Genomic DNA, 27,053 nt, shown 5'->3' on the forward strand with positions numbered 1-27,053 from the left:
GTACGAGAAAAGGTTCATTGTTTGCTTCTGAAACCGCAGCAACAAACATTATCTATATAGTAGCGGATCAAGGTATGCAACGAGCAAAAGTCACAATAAAGGTACCAATATTAGAAGCAATGCAATATTGCAAGCTATTCGTTATAGTAATACTATTAACTTTCACACGGTTTGTAACTCCCATACCACATAATTGTTGTATACCTCGAAAAAAAAGTAGATATGTGTAGAACTGAACATTGTAGAGATTCCAACAGAAATAAAAGATTTGATGATCTAATCAAATAATAGTGGGGTTCAAGAGAAATTATAGAATCTATTCAATAGCATTGTTTCATCTTCTCTTCGATATCAATTATTTCCGAAACTCGGGAATAATTGACCTACATCTCTACCCTTCTCAACTTAATGTCAGGCTTAGTTCGCATGGCGCAGGGCCCGAACCTATGTCCCAAGTGTTAGAACCAATCGCAAAACTCATATAATGTGTAATACTTGGAACAACCAGCAACACTTGGAACTCAGGGATAATAGACCCTCCCTACCCTTCTCAACTTACAAGTTTAAAACTTTTGTTTCAGGACTGTAGCTTCAATGCATAATAAGGTGATCCTACAGAGTTGAGCCTATAAAAATAACAGGTCAGGAGGGAACTTATAGTGCTCCAATAATTCAATCATGGAGGACCACTAGTGCTTCGTGTGAAATATACAGAATGAATTTGAATCTAAAGCCAAAAATAATTGATCATTTTTTATCTCTCTCTCTGTAAATTTCTCACAAACAGTAGCACAACTCAATTTTTATTTATTTTTTGAAAAATGTGGGTAGGGCAAAGGAATTCCAATTTACAATGTAGGGAATCCAACCCTCCCCCAACAAGCAGACCAACAAACTAAGTTACTAACATTCTCAATTCACTGTGTGTATACACATAATTGCCAAAAATTTATACTTCTATTCAGTTTCGCACACACAAGGACAAAGTAGAACAGAGCACTCATACTCCACAATCCACATTCATTGAATTGAAACTTTTAGGAGAGAAACTCAAAAGAACTTACTTTCTAGCGATTTTTCTAGGATCTTTCTCAACTGAAACAGAGGAATGTTCGTCGTCATTGATTGACAGTACGGAAAGCTGATTTGTGATAATTGAAGGTTCAGCACTTGGTGAACTGGTGGCGCCATTCTCATATCCGCCGCCACTCATGATGGCGGCAGCGACGGTGCAGAGTTGATCGGCGGTGGAGGAAGAACCGGCGACAGAAAAAGCAGTTGATTGACTTCCAGTTGACTAAGCGGAAGACGAAAAGGGAAAATTCTTACTTCGAGCAGTGGGTTTTCTCAGGTGCACCTTTTGAAAAAATGCTGACAATGTCATTTCCTACCAAACTCCCGAAATTTATATCTTTAGTCTTTTTCTTTATATTATATTATATAAAATAAATAAAAATTATAGGGGAAGGTCATATTTGTAAAAAAAAAAGAAATAGTATTAAATTTTCTTCACTACAGATAGAGTGAAATTAAGAGTCGAGACTTAATTCGATAGTTAATAATATTTTTATATACATGTAAGTCTTAATAATAAGGGATTTCTCTTATTATGGATAGTTATTATTTGTGAAAAGTGTCAAGTTTCGTACGATTACAATGGAGTAGTACAAGATTTATGTCTTAACCTATGTATTGATATTAATTTGTTCACATGATAATTTGCTTCAAAGAATTAGAAGCCATGTCAATCAACAATCGTATTTGAAACAACCATTAGTGATCATCAATGCAAGCAAGCAAAGGATTGGAGATTTGGTAGGGTAATATTAGGAGCTAAAAGAATTTTAACACCCTTTTTATCAATACATAAACTAAATCAATAATTAAGATAAAGCATGAAAATGAAAGTTGCTGCAAATACAAATTATAAAAAAAAATCTTAGATATTATAATCGTAATATCATGTTTGGATATGATTTTGAATTTTTGTTTTAAAATATCGTAAGTAGCATAAAAATTCTTTAAAGTTATCAATAAGGGTTGGATATGATTTTCAAATATATCAATGGTTTGAAATTATATTGATTTGAAATTAAAAAAAATTTTAGACTTCAATTTAAATTTATTAAGTTGTATTTATTTTTTATAAACATTAAACCTCATAATTTGTTAAAATTATAAAAATTTATCCAACTCTTACGTGATCTTATCATATGACTATTGAAGAATTATTATAGAGCAACTTTTACATTAAAAAAAAACATATTTATATGTTATAGTTATAGTCTACATAATTGTGGAGCATCAAATTGTATAACTAGCTGATAGGAACATCACTTCTGTATAATTTCACTGGCAAGCGCTTGTATAAAAGCGCAAAAATTATATATATATATATATATATATATATATATATATATATATATATATATATGCCACTCACTGCAGAAGGATCACTTCCACTCTTGGGTTGTGTAGATGAATTCATTGGCGGCCCAACAGAATGTAAGTACTGGTTATTTACAGAGCTTGGTTCCATGGGCTTGTTCTACCATGCTTTGCTTGGAAAACTGATGGCACAGGCTATTCTTTCATGTAATGAGGACTTGATCCCTTCTGAATTAACATCATGGAAGAAACAAGTGAAGCAATAAAAGAGGATACCAAACCTTATTATTATTTTCAATAATGTTAGACTGGCACAGACTCTTATGACGACATGGATAGTGATGATTCATATAGTCGATCCCAACTTGCTTGAGATTGAGGCTTAGTTGTTGTTGTATAGAAGTAGTTTAGCAGTCTCGAACGTGTTCTCTTCCTTTCTGGAGGGAAATGATAGTTTTGTTAGACTTTAACAACAAAACGTTGACGTTGTGTATTGGTGTAAATCAGGTACTAATTTTGGAATCTAGACATTTGATTAACATGCCATGTTTCAGTAGTTTTACCTGTATGTTCTCATATGTTAACTAATTTTAACAGGAGTTGAGAGCTTATAATTTTATGGTTTTCAGAAGATCTGTAAGCACCACAACATAATGCTTAAAACCATATTTTATAAGAGAAGAAGTTTTTTATTGATCTTTGAACATGCTAAGAGAGGAAGATTTGATCTCAATCACTTTCCATCTAGAGGTTTCTTTCCTTCATGTTTAATTAAGTTCAAGCCTCATTTGCCTTCTCTTTTTTCTTTTTAAAAGACAACATGTTCTCTTCTTTTTAAATTCATTTTTTGCCAAAACTCAGTGATATATCCTGCACCTTATTTTCTTCATAATTTCTTAGACTTGAGTTTTCCTAGAAATACTTTCTTCATTTATGGGTGTTTCTATCAACTATCATTTATTGATTTGGCATTAGAAAGAAAGAAATAAAAAGCAATAAAACACAATGAAATTGAAATATATAAGAAGTATATAAGATAGAGGATATAAGAAATAGGATAACTATAAGGATATGATAATAACTAGTAATTACAATTTTTTATGCACACCTATCCTTTGTTCTCCAGCAAAATGGTATTATCTTCATCCAACAACATGCCAGCAGCAAAAAATATCCTTCCTTGTAGAGGGAGAAGAAAAAGGAAGTTGAAGTGGTTTCAATTTCTTTAGACAGTGTAGTGTTGTTGGATGGTTTCAATATCTAGTCCCTTTAGCTTGACAACTGATTCAACATGTCCCTTAAGTGTGTGGAGCTCCCTCAACCTTGCAACTTCAGCACGACGTTTAGCTTGTTCAGCAATCTCAGACAGTTCCCTGTAGTTCTTGTCGTTGAATAGGCCAGCGGCTTCAGGTGTCTGGAGACCATGAAGTGTACGTTGAGCTAGAGCCCATTGTGCTTCTCTCTCACCCCTTCCATAGTCCTTCTTGGTTGTGAAGGCAGTCTAAGGTATTCGACAAACATAAATACTAATTAGTTAAGAATTGAATTCAATGAATTTTTCTACATGTCATGGTAACTTGTTGCTTGTGTTTACCTTGTTTTGGATCATTGTGTCCCATGCCCTTCCACTCAAGCCGAAACGGATGATGAATTTAAGAACATCTTGAGGTAAATAGGTAATAATAGTGTAGACCCAGATGACTGCTGCCCATCCCCAGCCAACTCCCTTGATCCTGGCGAATTCCCAGTCTGCATATACAGCAAGCACTGTTGCAACCTGAAAGTTATGAATTTTGGTTAGCTGTATATTCAATAGGAGTACTTTTAAGTCGAATAATTCATTCAGGTTGTCGTATTACAATACTCACCAATTGGGCTGCAAAGAAAGCTCCTACGAGCATAAGGCCAGGGCGTTCCACAAAAGACCAGCTTCGTGACCTGGTAACGAAGATGAGAGCTTGACTGATGATACTCACTTGAAGGTAAAGTGCAGCTGTAAGCTCATATGGAGAGTTTCTGATTGATCGAACATGGAAGTTTTCCTACATGAATATGACGATTTTGTTAGTGTATTTTCATTTTGTGTTTCATGTTAGGGGGAGAATCTCAATACTTACAGTGAAGAAATCAGTGTCAGCTGCAAGGTAGAAGAACACAACAGTCATGACAGCTTGGTAGGTTCCGAGGACAACACCAGTGGCGAAGATTTCATTGAGTTTCCATGAGTCGGGCAATGGAGATGGCACAACCCTGTCCTTGGAGATGGTCATGATGGTTCCATCATTGAGTATGGCAATGATAAGGACCATGAAGGGAGAGAAGTCGAACTTCCAGATAAGGGCAATGAGCATGAATCCCATCACAACACGAATTGTGATGGAAACTGCATAGATTGTGTAGTTCTTCATCCTTTGGAAGATGGCCCTGCTTGTCAACACAGCGCTCACAATGACACTAAGACCTGGCTCAGTCAAGACGATATCAGATGCACTTCTAGCAGCGTCTGTTGCATCATCCACAGCAATACCAATGTCTGCCTTCTTGAGTGCTGGTGCATCATTCACTCCATCTCCTGTCATACCACAGATGTGTTTCCTATCTTGGAGCTTCTTCACGATCTCATATTTATGCTCTGGGAAGACTCCAGCAAAACCATCTGCCTTTTCAATTAGCTCATCGACAGGAATTGTAGCAATAGCTGCATCCTTGTGCTCTCCAAGAAGAGCTGAAGAAGGATACATGTTGGTTCCCATGCCAAGCCTACGTGCAGTTTCCTTACCGATGGCAAGCTGGTCACCAGTGATCATCTTGACAGCAACACCAAGTTCAAGAGCTTTGCGGATAGTTTCAGCACTGTCGTGCCTTGGGGGATCAAAAAGGGGCAAAAGACCAACAAATTCCCAAGGTGAGCCTTCACTTTCCTTACTCTTCTCAGGTACAGTCTGCATAGATACCACATTACCATGCTTAATTCACGACGATAAATGATCTGACGCATTGATTCAAACAAATTCATTAGCTTACTTGTCTTGCCAAGCCCAAAGAACGAAGGCCACGGTTAGCATAGTCGTCAATGATTTCTAAGGCCTTTTTCCTGACATCTCCCTTGAGATCGCAAAGTTCAATAATCTAGCGAAAAATGACATGTGAGATGACATACACTGAAAATACATGAAGTACAGGGAAACATATAAACGCCATCTCACTTGTTCGGGAGCTCCTTTGCTAGCCCTATGCCAGTTTCCTTTGTCATCAATATAGGTAATGGCTGTACGTTTTTCAACTGGATTGAAAGGCAAGAAGTGAACCTCTTGGATGCCTGCTCTTGCCTGCAATGTGACAAAGAAACATAAATGGTTAGTTTACAACTTCTTGGAATAGTGAAAAATGTACTAAACCCACCTAACAACAAAACATATTACCTCTTTAGGATCACCCAACATGTTAACGATACAAGTATCAATAGCATCTTGGTTTTCGATCCTTGAAGCCCTAGCACCAAGCAACATAACGGTGTCCTTGGTCGCATCTTTAGGGAAAACCTACAACCACCATTAAGCATTGATTACAATTTAGACTTAATTCTTTCTAAGACAACAAGACTATAACAATCGAGATCCCTTATTACCAACCTCAATTAAGTTTTTGTCAACAGTGAGCTTGTTGAGGGTGAGGGTACCGGTTTTGTCACTGCAGAGAACATCCATACCAGCCATTTCCTCAATAGCAGTCATCCTCTTAGTAATGGCACCTTGTTGTGCAAGCCTATGAGATCCGATAGCCATGGTCACAGACAAGACTGTTGGCATGGCAATTGGGATACCTCCGATGAGCAACACAAGCAAGTTGTCGATTCCATCTCTATATTTTCGCTGCTGAATTGGGTACATCACTATTATCTCAATCACCATTCCCACAGCAATAGAGCAAATACAGAAGTTTCCGATGGCTGTCAACACCTGGGATCATCATCACAATTTAGAAAAATCCTCACTCACACTAAGTGATTCTTTTAATTTGTATCACAAAACACATTTCTTTTACCTTCTGGAAATGGCCAACATTGTTTGTGCTGTCTACAAGATGAGCAGCCTTTCCAAAGAAAGTGTGAACACCAGTTGCAATGACAACTGCCTCGATTTCTCCTTGCTTGACAGTGGAACCAGAGAAAACCTCAGCACCAGGGAACTTTGTCGCGGGCAATGACTCACCAGTGAGAGCAGCCTGATCAACCTTTAAAGGATCACCCTCGAGAAGCCGAGCATCGGCTGGGACGATATCTCCCAACTTAATGCTAATCAGATCACCTGGAACCAAGATTGAGGCCTCCTCTTCTGACCATTTTCCATCTCTCAAAATCTGGGATTGATAACATTACAAAAAACATCGATAAATAAAATGAGGACTAAAATCGACGATGAAATTTAAATCTTGTATTCGCCACTGGAAAATGGATTATTGGGTACCTTAGTTTTGGGAGCAAGATTAGCCATAAGGGCAGATGCAGCATTTCCTGCACTGTTTTCCTCAATAAAACTGATGGTAGAGTTGATGATGAGCAATACTGTGATACCAACGAAATCTGGCCAATCTGGTGGTTTGCCCTGTAATTTTATTTTCAAGATTTCACCATTTACTAAATCAAACACTATCTGGACATGTAAAAAATTAGAATACAAATCAAGGATTGTGGTAGAGTGGTATGTACTCCTTCATCGTTTTCGAGCCTTAGGTTTGAAAGGGAACGTTTTATCCCCATTCTGACCTCGACAAGGGAAGTCACTTTTATTAGGGAACGTTTTTTCCCTCAACTCAAGACATTTCAACACGTAGTCGATTTATGGAAAGTCACATTTCTTAGGGAGTGTTTTACCCCCTCCATGTGCAACTTTTGACAGCCTCAATATGGGAACTGACCTTTCTGAGGGAGCATTTCCCCCGATATGGGACTTTCCAACACGAATTCGAGTTAGACTCAAATACAAGTATCAGACACCAAGTGGAAAATCAATAAATAAATAAATATGAAAAATAAGTGATTGTAATTACTCCTCCATTGGCCAACACAATAGCCATAATAGCAGCACACTCCATAACCCATGAGAGAGGATTCCACATGAACCCCAAAAATTTGAGAAGCTTGTTCTCCTACAATAGATTAAAATCATAGGTAATAATTAATACACATATTCAAGATTTTATTAAAAAAATAAAATATGAAGATTTCTTGAAATAATAATACTTTTTTCTCTTCAAGTTTGTTGGGGCCAAAAATTTCAAGCCTTTTTTGGCCCTCAGCAGATGACAATCCCTCTTTGCTACATTTTAGCTGCTGGAACACTTCCTCCACTGGAATGTTTTCCTGTAACAATCATTCAATCACATTAATTTTTTTTATCGTCGATGTATATTATTTAAATTACTAAAGTTAATATATATAGATTTTGAACTCGCTAATGCCAGAAATGTAAAGGCCTTTATGACTAGGAGTATTTTTAGTTTTATTAGAATTAAAAAGATGTAAGAATATAGGTGAAAAAAAGAAATGTCACTTACAAGGTCAATTTGCTCATTCTTGATATCTTCCAAAGATAAATTAGATGCCATGATGTCAATAATTTATCAAGAGGAACCAAGAAAAGCAAAAAAAAAAAAAAAATTATTCAAAACATGGAAAAAGATGAGAAAGAGTGTTTTGTTGTATTTTATTTATTTATTTTTTACTTTATTTTTTGGAAACATAAAATACAACAAAACGCCTGCTTTCATCTACCTCTTTGGATCTCCTTTTATAGATAAATTGGTCTATGGTCACCTTTGAAAATGTCTAGAGAAAAGGAGAAACCTTAAAAATATTTCCCCCCCTTAAAAGATGGATCATCTTACAATAATTATTTTTTATTTTTTGAAAAAATTATTACTATTTTATTGGTTATTTTGTTTTGTGCTTCCTTCTCCTTGTAAATTTCCTTGTTTTTTTGTTTAAAAAGTTTGACCTAATTTTTTTCACTACAAAATAACTTCTACTAGACTATGTTGTAAGGAAATTGTTATAATTTAGATTTTGATTTGTTATACATACTACATAAACATTACTTAGTGGGTCTTACTAGAATGTATGCGTCCACTATCAATCGCTGAATAGATTTCTTGACTTGGCAAAAATAGTAGCTGAAGTAAATGTGTGGAAAATAAATTGCTCATATTAAATTAGGCACAATAAATTTTACATGGAAATCTCCTTGCTCAAGGAAATAAAATCACAACATGTCACACAAAACTTTCAACTGTTTTCACTATCTTCTCAAGCAAAAGTGAAACACAGATTACAACCACCAATGAGATAAAACTCTTAGTCTTAACACTAAGTAATACGTCTATTGCTTACATAGCCTAAGTAATTATCCTATTTCCAACAAAACCAACTAACTCTAGTCGATCTAGACTTTAAGAACCCCACAAGGCTAATTCTAGCCACCAACTCCGATCTCCAAGACAAGAGCTAAACAAGCAGCAACTCTGTTGCATCCAAGCATCAACTAATTCTAGTTGACACTCCTAGACAACTCTACCCAAGAGAACATCAAAATATTGATGTAAAAAAGCTTGACTAAGACAAAGATGATTCGACTAACGACTCAACCTAAAGACTTAGACAGACAACTGATCTACTATCCTTTATAACTTAACAGTAAATTTACAATGTAAGCACATAAGTCACAAAGCTTGAAATACAACAAAGACTCTTCAACACTCTATCATGTCCATTTGTTGCGTTGAGCAGTGTTCTTCCTTGAAGATGACGTTTTCTTTGTAAGCATAAGAATTTCGTTTGTCAAATCTTAAGTTTGTGTTTTGTGAGAAGAGTCTATACCAAATGAACACGAACTCTTTGAGACGACCCATTGTCTAATTGTTGTCCTTTTAACATGCACAGTCTTGTAGGGACTAGATCTCTTTCAATGTGTTCTTTGTGAGTTCTTGAGAAAACATTTGTTTGGTTAGTTTATCTTTTCCTTTACTTCTTTTTTTTTAAAAAAAAAATTGTACGAGCAAATAAGTTGCAAGCTTCTTTGTTATATATATATATATATATATATATATATATATATATATATATATTATTATTATTATCATTATTATTATTACTTGTTGTTGTTATTATTAAAAGTGGAAAGCTTTAAATTTTAAAATTAGATTACCATTTTACCTATATACTAAATTTAAATATTATAAAACATCTAAATTAATTAAATATTAAATCATAATCATATTTCACACGTCAAATTAACTATTTTATTGTAATATATGGAAATATAATTTTTATTAATCGCTTTTAAGTTTTAAAAATAGTTTTTGATAAAATATTATAAATGCAGTAATAGTACTTAATTGCTTTAGATGCTCAACTCAAATGACTCCAGTGTGGGATCAATAGTCACCTTTTGCTCTGATTTTATTTCTGAAAAATTCTTCATATAATTAATCACACAATTTTTTATTTATTATAATTTTGAGATTATACATTTTACATCTATATTGTTATGATTAAAATCTTAAGAACAATATGTATAATGTATCTTTTCTTCTCTATTTCTTTTTGTGTGTTTCCTTTTTATTAGACTTGTTAAATTTTATAATTTATGAATTTCTGCTTGTATTTTTATTTCAGCTCATCTATAATAATTTATATGGGACACACGTGCAAGCCGAAACGAGTAGAAAAATAGATATAAGAAGGAGCAATATATCTCATTGAAATTTAAAAATTGTGGAGACAAAACAAATTTGGCCTAGAAAAATAAAATTTAATACGTACGATATATAATAACTACAAAGATAAAATAATTACTAGTAATTACAATTTCTTTTTATGCACAGCTATCCTTTGTTCTCCAGCAAAATGGTATTATCTTCATCCAACAACATGCCAGCAGCAAAAAATATCCTTCCTTGTAGAGGGAGAAGAAAAAGGAAGTTGAAGTGGTTTCAATTTCTTTAGACAGTGTAGTGTTGTTGGATGGTTTCAATATCTAGTCCCTTTAGCTTGACAACTGATTCAACATGTCCCTTAAGTGTGTGGAGCTCCCTCAACCTTGCAACTTCAGCACGACGTTTAGCTTGTTCAGCAATCTCAGACAGTTCCCTGTAGTTCTTGTCGTTGAATAGGCCAGCGGCTTCAGGTGTCTGGAGACCATGAAGTGTACGTTGAGCTAGAGCCCATTGTGCTTCTCTCTCACCCCTTCCATAGTCCTTCTTGGTTGTGAAGGCAGTCTAAGGTATTCGACAAACATAAATACTAATTAGTTAAGAATTGAATTCAATGAATTTTTCTACATGTCATGGTAACTTGTTGCTTGTGTTTACCTTGTTTTGGATCATTGTGTCCCATGCCCTTCCACTCAAGCCGAAACGGATGATGAATTTAAGAACATCTTGAGGTAAATAGGTAATAATAGTGTAGACCCAGATGACTGCTGCCCATCCCCAGCCAACTCCCTTGATCCTGGCGAATTCCCAGTCTGCATATACAGCAAGCACTGTTGCAACCTGAAAGTTATGAATTTTGGTTAGCTGTATATTCAATAGGAGTACTTTTAAGTCGAATAATTCATTCAGGTTGTCGTATTACAATACTCACCAATTGGGCTGCAAAGAAAGCTCCTACGAGCATAAGGCCAGGGCGTTCCACAAAAGACCAGCTTCGTGACCTGGTAACGAAGATGAGAGCTTGACTGATGATACTCACTTGAAGGTAAAGTGCAGCTGTAAGCTCATATGGAGAGTTTCTGATTGATCGAACATGGAAGTTTTCCTACATGAATATGACGATTTTGTTAGTGTATTTTCATTTTGTGTTTCATGTTAGGGGGAGAATCTCAATACTTACAGTGAAGAAATCAGTGTCAGCTGCAAGGTAGAAGAACACAACAGTCATGACAGCTTGGTAGGTTCCGAGGACAACACCAGTGGCGAAGATTTCATTGAGTTTCCATGAGTCGGGCAATGGAGATGGCACAACCCTGTCCTTGGAGATGGTCATGATGGTTCCATCATTGAGTATGGCAATGATAAGGACCATGAAGGGAGAGAAGTCGAACTTCCAGATAAGGGCAATGAGCATGAATCCCATCACAACACGAATTGTGATGGAAACTGCATAGATTGTGTAGTTCTTCATCCTTTGGAAGATGGCCCTGCTTGTCAACACAGCGCTCACAATGACACTAAGACCTGGCTCAGTCAAGACGATATCAGATGCACTTCTAGCAGCGTCTGTTGCATCATCCACAGCAATACCAATGTCTGCCTTCTTGAGTGCTGGTGCATCATTCACTCCATCTCCTGTCATACCACAGATGTGTTTCCTATCTTGGAGCTTCTTCACGATCTCATATTTATGCTCTGGGAAGACTCCAGCAAAACCATCTGCCTTTTCAATTAGCTCATCGACAGGAATTGTAGCAATAGCTGCATCCTTGTGCTCTCCAAGAAGAGCTGAAGAAGGATACATGTTGGTTCCCATGCCAAGCCTACGTGCAGTTTCCTTACCGATGGCAAGCTGGTCACCAGTGATCATCTTGACAGCAACACCAAGTTCAAGAGCTTTGCGGATAGTTTCAGCACTGTCGTGCCTTGGGGGATCAAAAAGGGGCAAAAGACCAACAAATTCCCAAGGTGAGCCTTCACTTTCCTTGCTCTTCTCAGGTACAGTCTGCATAAATTCCACGTAATCATAGTTAATTCACAACAATCATTGATATGTTGAATTGATCCAAACAAGTTAATTGCTTACTTGTCTTGCCAAACCCAAGGAACGAAGGCCACGGTTGGCATAGTCGTCAATGATATCTAAGGCCTTCTTCTTGATATCTCCCTTGAGATCACAAAGTTCAATAATCTGGCGAAAAATGGCATGTGAGATGACATGCACTGAAAATACATAAAGTAAAGGGAAATATAGAAGCACAATCTCACTTGTTCGGGAGCTCCTTTGCTAGCCCTGTGCCAGTTTCCTTTGTCATCGATATAAGTAATAGCTGTACGCTTTTCAACTGGATTGAAAGGCAAGAAGTGAACCTCTTGAATGCCTGCTCTTGCCTGCAATGTAACAAATAAAACATAAATGGTCAGTTTACAACTTCTTGGAATAGTGAAAAATGTACTAAACCCACCTAACAACAAAACATATTACCTCCTTAGGATCACCCAACATGTTAACGATACAAGTATCAATAGCATCCTGATTTTCGATCCTTGAAGCCCTAGCACCAAGCAACATAACGGTATCCTTGTCTGCATCTTTAGGGAAAACCTACAACCACCATTAGGCATTGATAATGTTTTAGCCTTCATGTTTTCTCAGATGAAAATATTACAATCGTGATAAAAAGGTATAACACTATCCTGATTACCAACCTCAATCAGGTTTTTGTCGACAGTAAGCTTGTTGAGGGTGAGGGTACCGGTTTTGTCACTGCAAAGAACATCCATACCAGCCATTTCTTCAATAGCAGTCATCCTCTTTGTAATGGCACCTTGTTGTGCAAGCCTATGAGATCCAATAGCCATGGTCACAGACAAGACTGTTGGCATGGCAATTGGGATACCTCCGATGAGCAGCACAAGCAAGTTGTCGATTCCATCTCTGTAGTTACGCTTCTGAATTGGGTACATCACTACTATCTCAATCACCATTCCCACAGCAATAGAGCAGATACAGAAGTTTCCAATGGCAGTCAACACCTATAATTAATCATCATCACAATCCAAATCCAAAATTTAGCAACCCCCATATGACACCAAGTGATTTTTCAAATTTATATCAAAAAATCATTTATTTTACCTTCTGGAAATGGCCAACATTGTTTGTGCTGTCTACAAGATGAGCAGCCTTTCCAAAGAAAGTGTGAACACCAGTTGCAATGACAATTGCCTCGATTTCTCCTTGCTTGACAGTGGAACCAGAGAAAACCTCAGCACCAGGGAACTTTGTCGCGGGCAATGACTCACCAGTTAGTGCAGCCTGATCAACCTTTAAAGGATCACCCTCGAGAAGACGAGCATCGGCTGGGACGATATCTCCCAACTTAATGCTAATTATATCACCTGGAACCAAGATTGATGCCTCCTCTTCTGACCATTTTCCATCTCTCAAAATCTAGGATCAATAACATCAATAAATACATTGAGGACTAAAACGTTAGATGAAATTTAAATCCTGTATTCGTCACTGGATAATGGATTATTGGGTACCTTAGTTTTGGGAGCAAGATTAGCCATAAGGGCAGATGCAGCATTTCCTGCACTATTTTCTTCAATAAAACTGATAGTAGAGTTGATGATGAGCAATACTGTGATACCAACGAAATCTGGCCAATCTGGTGGCTTGCCCTGCAATTTATTTTTCAAGATTTCACAAATACTAAATCAAACACTGTTTGGCCATGTCAATATGAACATACAATTGTGCTGGAGCAATAAGTGCTCCTCTCTCTATAACCAGAGGCTTATGTTCGAGCCTTTGGTATGAAAGTCCTTTTTACCCCAATGTGGGATTTCAGATTTAGTCCCGCCCCAATATGGAAAGTTATCTTTATTAGAGAGTGATTAACCCTCAATGTGAGACTTTCCGACACGAATTAGGATTTGGTCCGGTCCTGATACGCAATGTCGTGTTCATTAAGAAGCGTATTAACCCTCAATGATGGGATTTCTCGACACGAATCCGGATCTAGTTCCTTCTTGCTAATGGAAGTCACATTTACTAAGGAACATTTGCGACATTTCGAGGTGAATTCGAATTTAGTCAGACTAAAAGTGAAAAAAACGTAAATATGAAAAATAAGTAAATTTGTAATTACTCCTCCATTGGCCAACACAATAGCCATGATAGCAGCACACTCCATAACCCATGAGAGAGGATTCCACATGAACCCCAAGAATTTGAGAAGCTTGTTCTCCTACAATAAATTAAAATCATAGATAATAATTACTACACATACTCAAGATTTTATTTAAAAAAGTAAAATATGAAGATTTTAATAAATAATAATAAGTACTTTTTTCTCTTCAAGTTTGTTGGGGCCAAAAATTCCAATTCTTTTTTGGCCCTCAGCAGATGACAATCCTTCTTTGCTACATTTTAGCTGCTGAAATACTTCCTCCACTGGAATGTTTTCCTGTAACAATCATTCAATCCCACATTTAAAATTTTTATACCGTCGGTGTACATTACTTATGAATAAGAATATATATATATATATATATATATATATATATATATATATATAACTTACTAACGTCAAAAACTGAACGCCTTTACTTTTAATTATAAAAAAGAAATGTAACTTACAAGGTCAATTTGCTCATTCTTGATATCTTCCAAAGATAAATTAAACGCCATGATGTTGTTAATAATTTATCAAGAGGACCAAGAGAAGCAAAAAAATAAATAAATTATTTAACACATGAAAAAGATGACAAAGAGTGTTTTGTTATATTAATATATATATATATATATATATATATATATATATATAATTTTTTTTTTAATTTTTTTTAATGGAGAGAGACTTATTTGGCAAAAATAAATTTTGCTCTCTTGTCTCTCTCCTATATTTTTTTTTGGTCTTTTATTACTACAAACTATTTACTTTTCTTGGAAACTCAAAATACAACAAAACGCCTGTTTTTATCTTTCTTAAGTCTCCTTTTATAGACCAATTTTTGGTCTATGGTCACCTTTGAAATGTCTATAAAAAAGGAGAAATCATTGAAACATTTCCCCTTAAAAGATGGATCACCTTAAAATAATTATTTTTAAAAAATTTAGTTACCATTTTAATGGTCATTTTGTTTTGTGCTTTTTCTCCTTGTAATTTCTTATCTGCCTTTGTTGTTTGTTAGGAAAAATTGACTTCATTTCTTTCACAACAAAATAACTAGTAGAGTACTAGAATACCATGTTTTTGGTCTGTTATTGATGATACCTGGAAGAAAGGGAAATTATTATAATTTGGATTTGATTTAATATACATACTACGTGAGTAATTTTCATATATTATAGTAGGTAATTTGTTGTATTTTTTGGTTTAGTCTCACTTATTGCAAGTTTCTTTCTTGTTTTGTCCCACATAATTGCGATGAACAGAAGTTTGAAGTGAATAAAATGTTGAGTTAGTTGAATGATTCAACATTTTCAGAAAGTTTTTGCTCATGGATCAGGAAACTCAATTTATAAAGTTCTTTTAGAAGGAAAAAAATGGGCTAACATACACGAAAATCAAAAGGATTGCGTAAATAATCCATAAAAAATGGTTGAGCCATACGCAATGCTTCCATGACACATTCCACATGAAAATTTTCAACAGACAAGTCTAGTACGCGATCACAAACGAGTATCCAGTGCACCAATTCCAATTCTAAAAATGCATCAATCAAAGCATAGTAGATCCAAAAATATTCATTCAATACATAAAATCAGCTCCAAAATATTTCACGAAAACATCTGTAGAAATCAACTCTACTAGATTTCGTTTCAGAAATAAGCTCTCCTACTAAACAAGACGGTAAGTAACCAAAAAAACATAAATTTTTCAATGGAACCTTGAAGAGAACTCCAAGCCATCCACCTCAAAATCCTAACTTGGTACGCCTCCAGTGCCTGCGCTTGGCATTGTACCTTAAAGACACAAAACACAACTTCTTAGCCCCAAAATTGAAACAGTATACAAAAAAATTACAAAGAGAAGTGATACCCACAGCTCCCTAGCTAACACCAAAATTAACACCGTCAAAAAAAGAACCTAAAATGCAAGAATAAAGTTAATAACACGACTTCGTAGCCCCAGATTAAACACACTACACAAAAAGGAACCAAAAAATACAAAGAGAACAGTGAATACCCACAACTTCTTATACCCAAATTAACACAATTACCCGCAACCTCTTTAGCCCCGAAATCAACACAATATATAAAAAAGAACCTAAATATGCAAGAGGAAGGAAAATATCCAGAACTTCTTAGCCCCAAAATCCACAAAAAAACGACAAAGATAAAAGTGAATACCCACAACTCTGTAGCCCCAAAATAATCACAACATATAAAAAGAAACCTAAAAATGCAAGTTTTTTTTGGTAATTATAGGGAATTTCATTACCAAGATAATCAAGCACAAAGGAAACAAAAAAGCTAGACAACAGGACAAAGTCTCGGTTCCTAAAGTAAATTCTTTTAACCTTTCTAGTAATTTGCCTTACAAGGTGACGGTTGCTGATTCACATGGGCACACTACTCCTCTGCTTCTTTTATTTGTTCAGCTAGCAACGTAGTTAAGTGAAGACAGGACACTAGCTAGCTTAGGCTTCAAACACAGCTCAAAAAGTTACCCATCTTGAATTACTAGTCCCATAATAGCAGCTGACATACATTTTCTTCCCTTAGAATACAACTTGATTCCTTCCATGCCATACATTGTATGTGCATCAAGACAGGGCCACAAGACTGATAGTACAGCTTTGCTCTATTGATTTTAAAATAAGTTCCCATCCTAGCACATTCCCCTCACCAGTTTCAACTAGGTCTTGTAATATACCTTGGCAATTCAACAATTTGGAAAAAACAGGTGTCCAGTAGTTTAATCAGCTCATTAACATAGAGGGAAGAAAGATCCTACATCCACTCCCCCATTTGGCAATATGTCTATAGTGTAAAGACACAGTATACACAACTTCTTAGGCCCAAAATTAACACGAAACACAAACAGGACCTAATAAAGCAAGAGAAAGGTTTTTTTTTTTTATAATGAACCAACCTATGACCAAAGAAATTAGTTTGTCACTCCTATTCACAGGATTTTATTACCAAACTAGTGCTCAAGCACAAAGGGGAAAAACTAGACAACTAGACATAGTCTCAGTTCCTACATAGGCACCCCTACTCCACTACTTCTTTTGCATGTTTAGCTAGGATAGTAGACAAGTAAAAAAGGATAGTAGCTAACTTAGGCTTCGACAAGCTCAAAAGCACACACCTTGGATCACTAGTTTCATAATTGCAGCCAAAGCTCCAAGGGTCATACGACAGATAATAGAGCTTGTTCTATTGGTTTTATTTATAATGAGTTCCATCCTAGCATATTCCTTTGGCCATTCCAACTAAGTTTTTCTATACATTGCCAGTTCAACACCTTATGCCAAATATGATCTGCTAAAGGTACTACATCTACTCCCCAGTTGAGAATTCAGTTTTTTTAGAGTGATGACACATTACACACAACTTCTTAGTCCCAAATTAACCACAATACATAACAAACGAACCAAAAATATAAAAAGAGAACCACAACTACTTATCCCCAAAATTAATACAATAAACAAAAAAGTAACCCAAAATTACAAAGAGAAAAGTGAAATACCTGATGGTGTTGTCGGTCCTCATGCGGATCCAGTAAGGAATAGGCCTGTTCTGCCTCTGCTTCTTCGCCAGCTTCTTCTTGATCATGAAAGACTTGTGGGACGGCTACACACACCAAAAAAAAAGGGTAAATTCAACAGAAACTGTGAGGTACTGTATTCATAATGAGGTTATTAGGGAAAGGAATCTTACCATTTTCACGATCGGCGGCGACTTCCTCCTCGGAGATGACTGCTGCTGGTGAAGTTTAGAATTTGAGGATTTGTAGAAACCCTAGTTTGCGGTTTTTTATAATGGGTTTCTCGGAGGTGTAATGGGCAAAAATGAAGCCCAATTAGAAAAAAGAGTTTGGGTCAGATATGTAAAGCCCAATAATGATGTTTATGAGAAGGCTCAAAGCCCATTTTGGAGTTCCTTTTAAAAAAAAAATTATAATTACACACCATTTATCTAATTAATCTCGAGATAAAATGCAAATTCAAAACAAGAAAATTTGATACTTATTTTCTGCCTTTGTAGTTTGGTTCATCATCCTCAACTTCAACATCTCCACTCATACTAATACTTTTGTACAACTTATCTCAATAACTCAATAATCTTTATGTAATTTTACGCACAATTTTAAACTCACGAAATTATATTTTAAATTTATAATCACCTCAAATTAAATATATTGCACGATTCTATAAAAAAATTAAGATAATCAAAAATGTAAAAGGATACTCTCATACTTTACTTTTTTAAAAAATAATAATAATTTAAATCATAATTTTTATTTTTCACACTTCATAATTTATACTTTTTGCTTTTTTGGTTATCCTAGTTGGCAGTGCCTACCCCCAACCCCCTCCTCCTACCTACCCCCACCCGCACTCTATACGTTATATATTGAACATTCTCTGGACGCCAAAATCCTCTCAAACCCCTCTCTGCTGAGCTTTCAAAATTGTACCAAAATGCCTCGAGCATCAAAGAGAAAATCTGACACACCCAAATCTACTTCTGTCAAATCTGCTCGCTCGGAGTCTATCACAACTGGTAAATTCTTGTTTTATTTTGGCCCTTTGTGATGTATCTTATCTATGTGATTTAGTTGTTGGTATTGTTCATTTGAATTTTTTTGATCCTTCTTTTTTGGGGGGGTTTGTTTCTTAGTGATGAGGGGTATTTTAAAGTTCAAATTTTGTTTAATGAGTTGGGGCTAATCTAGATTTTGGAGCCTTGAAATGGGATTTGGGGATTTGGGTATCAAGAATAAGAAAAAAATTACTTTTTTGCACTTAAAGGGTGTGGCTTAACTGGTAATGAAGAGGGTAAGAGATGCGCGCAAGCTAGGTTCGATGCCACTTTTGTTATTAAAAAAAATAATTTAAGTGTTTTTGGGTTGTTGCATTGATATCAAGTGGCTATTTTTCTATATTGGAAAACAAGATGAGTGTGTTGGATGTAGAGGAGGCACGCAAGGGCGTGGTGTAGTGGTCAATGAAGTAGGTGAGAACTGTGGGGTTTTGAGGTTCAAATTTCAGCAGAGACAAAAACCATTTCTTTACATCTGTCGTAGGCTTTGGTGGATAGAGGTATCTAGTATATGTATTGCATTTAAAATCAAGTGGTCTGGAATAAAATGGGCCTGAATGGATATAAAGGATTGATAGAGCTGAGTTTGGAATTTGAGTCTTAGTTGAATAATTGATCTATGTTAAGGGAGGTGTTGGATGCTTTTGCCGATCTTAGATAAGTATGTGCCTCACCATGTATACTGTGATTGGAATTTCTTAAGGAAGTATAAGATTCAACCTGCATTGTTTTTCTTAATCCCTTGTTTGGATACATCTCGAAATTAGGTAAATTAAAATGTTCGAAGACACAATGCAGATAAATACTCTTTTAATCGAGTTTTTGTAGGCTTGTTTGAGATAAAATTTGTAGCTTTCTCTCTAGCTCTGCCCATGTCCTAAATCTATATTTGAATAGATGTATTTATCACGCTTCAACTTCAGTAGTCCCAAATTGTTTCTGTTTTGGATGTTCCACCATATAAATGTTGTCTATCTTAATTTGCAAGTTCATCTTTTTATGAAATTTTGTTAACAATGTTGAAGACCAAGGGATGTGGTGTTTTGACTTTAAATAATGTTTCTTTTTTCATGAAATATATTTTTTCTAGCTGGATGTTTGCAATTTTTTATTTCTTTTTATTTTCTCCTCTTTATGGTCAACGTGTTTCAGTTATATTTACTTTGCCTTCACCTATAGTATCCTGAAAGATTCGTTGTTCTATTCAGCTTCAAGCAAGACTACGAAGTTTGGATTGTCCGTTGATAATCTTTTTCAGAAGTATGCCAATAAGCTGCTAGGCATGATCGAGTGAGTTCCTTTTTTCAATAGTTAATCTATTGTTCCTATGTTTCTTTTCATGAACTTTGTGATTAAATGGTATGTATAGAGCAACTCTACAAGTTATTTTTCCAAGTTTTTCCACTTTACCAAACTAAGTTGCATATATGCTGATTGTTTTGATCCATATTTACCTAGCTGAACAGTGGATATATGATCGTCTCCAGGGTCATACACATGGTTAACATTGTCTTCCTTCTGTGCATATATCTTCTGTAGCTACAGGAGTTGTTTGTTTCTTCTGCAGTTCTGCTACTGCAAAAGTTGAGTGAATGTCAATGTTCATATGTTTCATGTGAATGGGTTGTTAACTAGCATAGAATTTACTCATATAAAACAAATACTAACATTAAACTATAATGGAAGTCACTGTGTGTTTTACTATTTGTTGCTCTGATTGGATCATATCACTGAGGGAAATTCTATGAGTAGGAAACGGTTTGGTGGTTTTAATTCCTTAATACTTTGAATTTTTCAACGGTTTCTACCAAGTTGCTATACCATTTATTTCCATGCTAAAGGTCATTGCTATCAATACAAATGCCTAAAAGAACTGATTTGATGGAAGTGATAGCTGAAAATTATGTCATTCTTAGGATTTTATCTGGCAGTATCTTGTTTTGATTCGTAATTTTGTGAAACCAAGCTTGCTTAAAATAGATGTGCTTGATTAGCAACATTAATATGGTCTACTTGCATCAAGTAGTTGTTGGTCCTGTCAACTAGGCATATTAGCTTACTGTTAGTTCCTTTGAATATCAGACTTACCTCTTATTATTTTCTTCTTTTAGCACAAGTACATTTTGATAAATATCTAGTTTTAGAATATCTCAAAGTTTAATAACACGCTGTAAACAATGCCGACCTAAAGAGAAAAGGTTTCAATAAAACTACAGTTATTCATCAAGTAAGTCTTTCCTTCTATTGAAATGTCAGTATAATTTTTTAGAGTTCTAATTCATTTATCCTAACATTGAACTGAAATGTGATAACTTTATGAACGAAGCTTTTAACGATTGATGGAGTTAAGGTATCAGAGGGAGATTTTGTCATTACTATCATTCTATTAGTGTTTGAAAGTAAAGGATTTTGGAATCTTTGTTAATCTTCTGTTTGTTTTTGTGTGCACAGTCCAGAGGGGATTGAGGCACTTTGCTCAGATCTTGGAGTAGACTATACAAATGTCAAAATTTTGATGCTCGCTTGGTAAGCCATTTGCTGTCAATATGTGTCTATGTGATCAATAATTTATTTTAAGGAAATGTTGTGTTTCTTAATCTATATAACTCACTATTCACATGGATCAGGAAATTGAAAGCTGAAAAGCAGGGATATTTTACTCAGGTAAGATACTGCTATTTATATGTTCAGCTTCCTCTTGAGTATAAACTAGGGGTTGCCAAATTAACCCATAAGAACATGATCTGCACAACCTGTTCAAGTTTGGTCTGATCATTGACACTGTCATTTATTAGCTCAACCTATTTCAAGCCATCTGAAAATTGAGCTTGATATGTACTCCAAATCGACATAAAAATCTCGCTAAAATATTTTCAAAAAGATATTCTTTATTTGATATGTTATATATAGTCATAATAAAGGAGAAAATAGTGTTATTAGGCACTTAAAAAGTTATAAAAGAACAAAAATGAAACTAGAACATACTAAGAGTTGGGCAGCTTGGGATATGACCCGGGTTTTAGCCCATTTTTAGCACAAGTAACTTGTGGGCGGGTAATCCAGCCCAATCCACCCATTTTGACACCCCTAGTATAAGACATTTCAATGTGTTCTCTTTTGTGATGTATTCACTAGGATGATGTACTGTTATAATTGTCTGGTGGTTGATCCTTTTCTGTTTGTCAGTGTTTTGCTTTGTTCTTTTTGTTGATACAACTACATTCTCATTCGAGTTGACTTTAGCATTTGCTCTTGGATCAATATAGTGCATTTTTCCACTGTGACGGAAAATCTTTTCTAATTGTCAGGATGAATGGAGAAAAGGTTTAAAAGATCTCCAGGTTGATACGATTAACAAATTGAAAAAAGCCCTGCCAAAATTGGAAGCAGAGGTATGTTGTTGTCAGCTCTTTGGTTAACTTAAGTGGGATAATTTTGCAAGATCTAATGCTCATGTAGCTGACCTTGGATCATTTACATATTCAGGTTATGATGCCTGAAAATTTTGAGGATTTTTATTCCTACGCCTTTCGTTACTGCCTTACTGGTAAGCTTCTCTTTAATAAACAAATATGTAGCCTATTAGGTTTCATATTTTTTTGGATGTTTACGTCGCATTAATCTCTATTAAGCTAGAACATTTACTAATATGTGCCTGGTTTGTCTTTCTCAGAGGATAAGCAGAAGTGTGTGGACATCGAGAGCATTTGTCTACTGATTGATCTTGTTCTGGGGCCCCAATTTCGTGCTCAGGTTGACTCATTTAGTGAGTTTCTCAAGGTAGGTACTCACTTACATGTGAATATCTTTTGGTATCACATATGCGTATTTTATGATATAATTGCCCGAAGGGCGCTAGTGTTTAGGCTTATAAACAGTTAGGAAAATTAAGTTATAACAATGATGTTAGTTTTTAATTTTTCATATCTTATTTAATTTGACACCGCTGATTCTCTGTCTTTTCCTTCATACTAGAATCAGACTGATTATAAGGTGATCAACGTGGATCAATGGATGAATTTTCTTCGGTTTTGTCAAGAGGTAAACTATTTACGTTATATAATTAATTCTAGCTTAGAAGGAAATATGGTTCGTGAAGCTCATATAGCCGACACCGGCTTAAAATATGTTCCATGTCTGCCTCTCTTTTCCTATTTTCGCTTTTTTTGGATTCTCCTTGCCATTTTCTAGTTTGCATTTTTTATTTGGCTGTCAATGACCTAAGCACTATATAAACACCAATCTCAAACTATGTAATTCAGGGTGATATGATTAGACGAATGGAACCAAATTGAAACTTATGCCAAACATTGAGGACCATACAAATAATTTTATCCTATATTGCCCACTTCTCATCTACCGAGTATTATGCAAATGCTAATCTAGTAGAACAAAAGACTTCACTTTACCTTTCTGGATCCTGCTTGCTATCAACTAATTTTCGTACTATGATCAGACGCATACAGGAGCACCAATAATGGTACCTTTTGGTAAAGGGGGTTCAATTGAATCCCCTTAGCCGAAAAATTGTGCTGTGGAGAAAGGGTAGAAACAATAATTTTCTTGTATCGGATCTCCTTGACATAGGTCTAATAGCTGGCCATTCTTTTGTCTTTTTGAAGGTTAGCTTTCCAGACCTTGAAAACTATGATCTCGACCAAGCATGGCCTGTGATTTTGGATAATTTTGTTGAGTGGATGAGAGAAAAACAAAAGTGATCTGCGCTGTTGAGTTCTTGTAAATGCTAACGAAAAGAATTTGAAGTGTGTGCACGGGACTTTTGCTTGCACGATTCATAACAGCTGCACCTTCAGCGGGGGAGGCTGGTTTTCTTTCTGCTACAGAACTACAAGCCTGAGGAGGATTCAACACATTTCTGTCGAAGGGGATATACTAAAATTTCTTCCTTGAAGAACGCTTGTAGGAACCTTTTTAATTTTTCGTCTTAGTTACAAACAAAATGTAGCTGCTATTTTTTCTTTGTCCAACTTCTTGATTTTGGAACTTCACTAGTAACATAGTGATATGGATCATTTGATCCTTATATGGTAGTCATACATGTGAATGGAGGTTAAAAAAAACAATATGTTGAAGTGAAATTGAATGTGGTTTATTTGTTACACTTTGCTTTTGAGACAAAATCTCTCAATATTTCTAATTCTGCACGTATAGACTTGTTAGTTGTTACTTGCGTTGAGGGTCTTCCAAGTAAAGTGATTATATACCTGTATTTCCCATGAAAAATAGCATAAGAAGAAACACAACTTTACACAAAGAGAAAGAGGTTGCCATTTTTCTTTTTGGTTATGATTTCTTCAAAAATGTAATTTTGATAATGAAAATGATGAAGCACCATGCTTATCTTATATAGTATTAAGAAATAATTAACTTACTATATTTTTAATGAGATTATGTTTAATTATTTGGATAGTAAATTTTTGTATGTTCAAGGACTTTCCATCCCTCTAATTATGATCTAGATATTGTTACTATTTAATTTAATTTCTTTCAAATTTTCTTTTTTTTGAGATTCTAATTTTTTTTTTTTAAAAAAAAAAACATAATATACAAATTTGAACACATCCTCCGTAAACTATTATCAACAAGTCTAAATAATATCACTTTAATTTTTTCATGAGACAAGTCTCATCGTACTAGAATATTTCAACAATCACTTTCTTGATCATTTCTAAAAAATCTTTAAAAGAACAACTTGATTTGAGTTTATTTTTCACTAAAAAGAAATCAAATCAATTAAGTCATATTTTTCAGATGTTGGAATCAAGGCAAATCAATTAAGTCATATTTTCAGATGTTGAAACAAATTCATATTAATCAATTCGATTTTTCAAATATTGTTAGAACCAAAATTAAATCAATTAAGTTGATTTTTTTTTTTCGCTTTGATTTTTTATTATTATGAAGTATATGATAATTAATATGCTTTTAAACACATTTATATTCCAACACTATTAAATCAATTATTCTTTAAGAAAAAAGGAAATATATTTCATCAAGTTATATATATGTAGCAGAATTCGTGATGACATTTAAACTAAACAATGACGATTAATTAGAGAACTACAAATTATTTTTAAATATGAAATAAACTATTAGCATTATCAAAATAAAAAATTACAAAATCAAACTAGAAAGTAAAAGCAAAAGATTCGATATTACTATAAAACAAACACCTAAATTACAAATCAAGAGTGCAAACCTATTATCTTCCTTAATTCTTACATACAATAACCACATTGTTGGTCTAACAATGTTTTGTTTACTAAAATTGGAGAAATTAATATACTTAACTATGATAAAGCTGGCCTAGTAAGATCCAAAATCAAATTAGAATAATTAAATTTTGTGTGACATAGATATATAGATATGTCGATAAAATCAGAGGTTTTAACAATATTGTTACATCGATGTAATTATTATAACAAAAACATGACAAACAAATAACGTAGTTACCAAAGATAGCACATTGGCACTTTCTGTTTTTATTTTCTCATCTAGTTTTATTATATATATTGTTTATATAAATCTCATTTTATGTTATTGTTGGTGAAGAAATAGTGACTAATAAAATATGGTTGCACTACAAATGTTGTCAACTTTTTTGGTTGTTGTTGTTGCTGCTAATTTTCATGTGTGTTTTTCATCAACTCCTATTTCTGTTTCTCCTTCACCTTTGTCTGGTACAATGCCACCCTTAATCAGGCCTCTACTCCCGTCGCGCTTTGCACCATCTGAGATGCCTCCATTTCCAGGCGCTAGACCACCTTCTGTTCCAGGCTCGTCTAGTTCACCGTCCTTACCTCTAATTCCAGGCTTACCTATACCATCACTGCCTCCATTTCCAAGCACTAGTCCATCGTCCCTGCCTTCAGTTCCAGGCTTACCTATACCATTTCCAGGATCACCTGCTTCACCATCCTCGCCTCTAATTCCAGGCTTACCTATACCATTAGTGCCTTCATTTCCAGGATCACCGTCCTCACCTCTAATTCCAGGCTTGCCTATACCATTAGTGCCTTCATTTCCAGGATCACCTAGTTCACCATCCTCGCCTCTAATTCCAGGCTTACCTATACCATTAGTGCCTTCATTTCCGGGATCACCTAGTTCACCATCCCCGCCTCTAATTCCAGGCTTTCCTATACCATTAGTGACTTCATTTCCAGGATCACCGTTGTCACCTCTAATTCCAGGCTTGCCTATACCATCACCGCCTCCATTTCCAAGCGCTAGTCCATCATCCCCGCCTCTAATTCCGGGATCGCATAGTTCACGGTCCTCGCCTCTAATTCCAGGCTTTCCTATACCATCAATACCTCCATTCCCAAGTACTAGTCCATCATCCCCACCTCTAGTTCCAGGCTTACCTATACCATTCGTGCCTTCATTTCCAGGCTCGCCTAGTTCACCGTCCTCACCACTAATTCCGGGTTTGCCTATACCATCACTACCTCCATTTCCAAGCACTAGTCCATCGTCTCCGCCTCTAGTTCCAGGATTCCCTATACCAATTGTGCCTTCATTTCCAGGATCTCCTAGTTCTCCGTCCTCACCTCTAATTCCGGGCTTGCCTATACCATCACTACCTCCATTTCCAAGCACTAGTCCGTTATCCCCGCCTCTAGTTCCGAGCTTCCCTATACCACCTGAGCCTGCATTTCCAGGATCACCTAGTTCACCGTCCTCACCTCTAATTCCGAGCTTGCCTATACCATCACTACCTCCATTTCCAAGCACTACTCCACCATTCCCGCCTTCCAATCCGATCTTCCTTGTACCATCTATGCCTCCATTTCCAGCCATCAGTCCACCGTACATACCTGTAACACCCCCCTCTGTTTCTGTTCCCGATTTCAGTCCACTCTCACCATCCAAGCCTTTATTTCCTATCTTTAGTCCACCAATGATGCCTCCAACTCCAGCTCCAGCTCCTTTTCCACTATCTATGCCTCCGATCCCTGCCTCAATACCATATCCCGATACACCTGCTCCTGCTCCTGCTCCTGGACCAGCGCCTCCGCTTTCTGGCATCAAAGGTGCATATTGGCCTTCGTGGGTAGCTGAAAAGGCTACTCCATCAAGCATCCCTACTGCTTATTTCACCCACATTTTCTATGCGTTTGTTGTGCCTGATAATACATCATTCCAATTG

At 35.6% G+C, this 27,053-nt stretch overlaps 6 protein-coding genes across 11 annotated transcripts in view; 1 reads left to right on the plus strand and 5 right to left on the minus strand.

The window, feature by feature from the left end:
- DCL4 (dicer-like protein 4) overlaps window positions 1-1,627 on the minus strand; it is a 33,817-nt gene extending 32,190 nt beyond the window's left edge. Inside the window, exon 1 of one of the 5 annotated variants that reach the window (XM_010324849.4) lies at window positions 1,065-1,627. In XM_010324849.4, coding sequence (XP_010323151.2) covers window positions 1,065-1,213 — 149 coding nt within the window. In that variant the 5' untranslated portion in view covers window positions 1,214-1,627. 5 annotated transcript variants of the gene reach the window in all.
- A 1,757-nt stretch (window positions 1,628-3,384) lies between these two features.
- Window positions 3,385-8,134, minus strand: LOC101268774 (ATPase 8, plasma membrane-type). The gene is made up of 13 exons (XM_069299824.1): window positions 7,945-8,134; window positions 7,631-7,750; window positions 7,438-7,536; window positions 6,855-6,992; window positions 6,433-6,747; window positions 6,021-6,347; window positions 5,811-5,930; window positions 5,595-5,717; window positions 5,413-5,517; window positions 4,506-5,330; window positions 4,257-4,430; window positions 3,983-4,165; window positions 3,385-3,889 (listed from the first exon to the last, which is right to left on the minus strand). Exons 1-13 carry the CDS (start codon window positions 7,993-7,995, stop codon window positions 3,614-3,616), a joined length of 2,856 nt encoding a protein of 951 aa, XP_069155925.1. The 5' UTR covers window positions 7,996-8,134; the 3' UTR covers window positions 3,385-3,613.
- A 1,985-nt stretch (window positions 8,135-10,119) lies between these two features.
- LOC101249063 (ATPase 8, plasma membrane-type) lies at window positions 10,120-15,064 on the minus strand. Its single transcript, XM_069299825.1, has 13 exons — window positions 14,744-15,064; window positions 14,451-14,570; window positions 14,253-14,351; window positions 13,645-13,782; window positions 13,235-13,549; window positions 12,808-13,134; window positions 12,584-12,703; window positions 12,367-12,489; window positions 12,185-12,289; window positions 11,279-12,103; window positions 11,030-11,203; window positions 10,756-10,938; window positions 10,120-10,662 (listed from the first exon to the last, which is right to left on the minus strand). The coding sequence occupies exons 1-13, from the start codon at window positions 14,792-14,794 to the stop codon at window positions 10,387-10,389; spliced, it is 2,856 nt and encodes a 951-aa protein (XP_069155926.1). The 5' UTR covers window positions 14,795-15,064; the 3' UTR covers window positions 10,120-10,386.
- A 740-nt stretch (window positions 15,065-15,804) lies between these two features.
- On the minus strand, window positions 15,805-18,137 carry LOC101256892 (large ribosomal subunit protein eL39x). Its single transcript, XM_010324867.4, has 3 exons — window positions 17,996-18,137; window positions 17,805-17,908; window positions 15,805-16,072 (listed from the first exon to the last, which is right to left on the minus strand). The coding sequence occupies exons 1-3, from the start codon at window positions 17,996-17,998 to the stop codon at window positions 16,024-16,026; spliced, it is 156 nt and encodes a 51-aa protein (XP_010323169.1). The 5' UTR covers window positions 17,999-18,137; the 3' UTR covers window positions 15,805-16,023.
- Window positions 18,138-18,683: 546 nt separating this feature from the next.
- Window positions 18,684-24,000, plus strand: LOC101257185 (uncharacterized). Of its 2 annotated transcripts, none has more exons than XM_004242512.5 (9): window positions 18,684-18,841; window positions 20,089-20,170; window positions 21,332-21,406; window positions 21,508-21,544; window positions 22,189-22,272; window positions 22,367-22,427; window positions 22,554-22,660; window positions 22,856-22,921; window positions 23,503-24,000. In XM_004242512.5, exons 1-9 carry the CDS (start codon window positions 18,760-18,762, stop codon window positions 23,596-23,598), a joined length of 690 nt encoding a protein of 229 aa, XP_004242560.1. In that variant the 5' UTR covers window positions 18,684-18,759; the 3' UTR covers window positions 23,599-24,000. The 2 variants fall into 2 exon arrangements, with proteins under 2 accessions (XP_004242560.1, XP_010323170.1); XM_010324868.4 differs by having other exon boundaries at window positions 23,508-24,000.
- A 1,528-nt stretch (window positions 24,001-25,528) lies between these two features.
- On the minus strand, window positions 25,529-26,986 carry LOC138337172 (uncharacterized). Its single transcript, XM_069286795.1, has one exon. It carries the CDS (start codon window positions 26,984-26,986, stop codon window positions 25,529-25,531), a length of 1,458 nt encoding a protein of 485 aa, XP_069142896.1.
- Between the last annotated feature and the right edge of the window lie 67 nt (window positions 26,987-27,053).

This window comes from Solanum lycopersicum, chromosome 7 (genome assembly GCF_036512215.1).
Source record: "Solanum lycopersicum chromosome 7, SLM_r2.1".
Lineage (NCBI taxonomy): Eukaryota > Viridiplantae > Streptophyta > Magnoliopsida > Solanales > Solanaceae > Solanum > Solanum lycopersicum.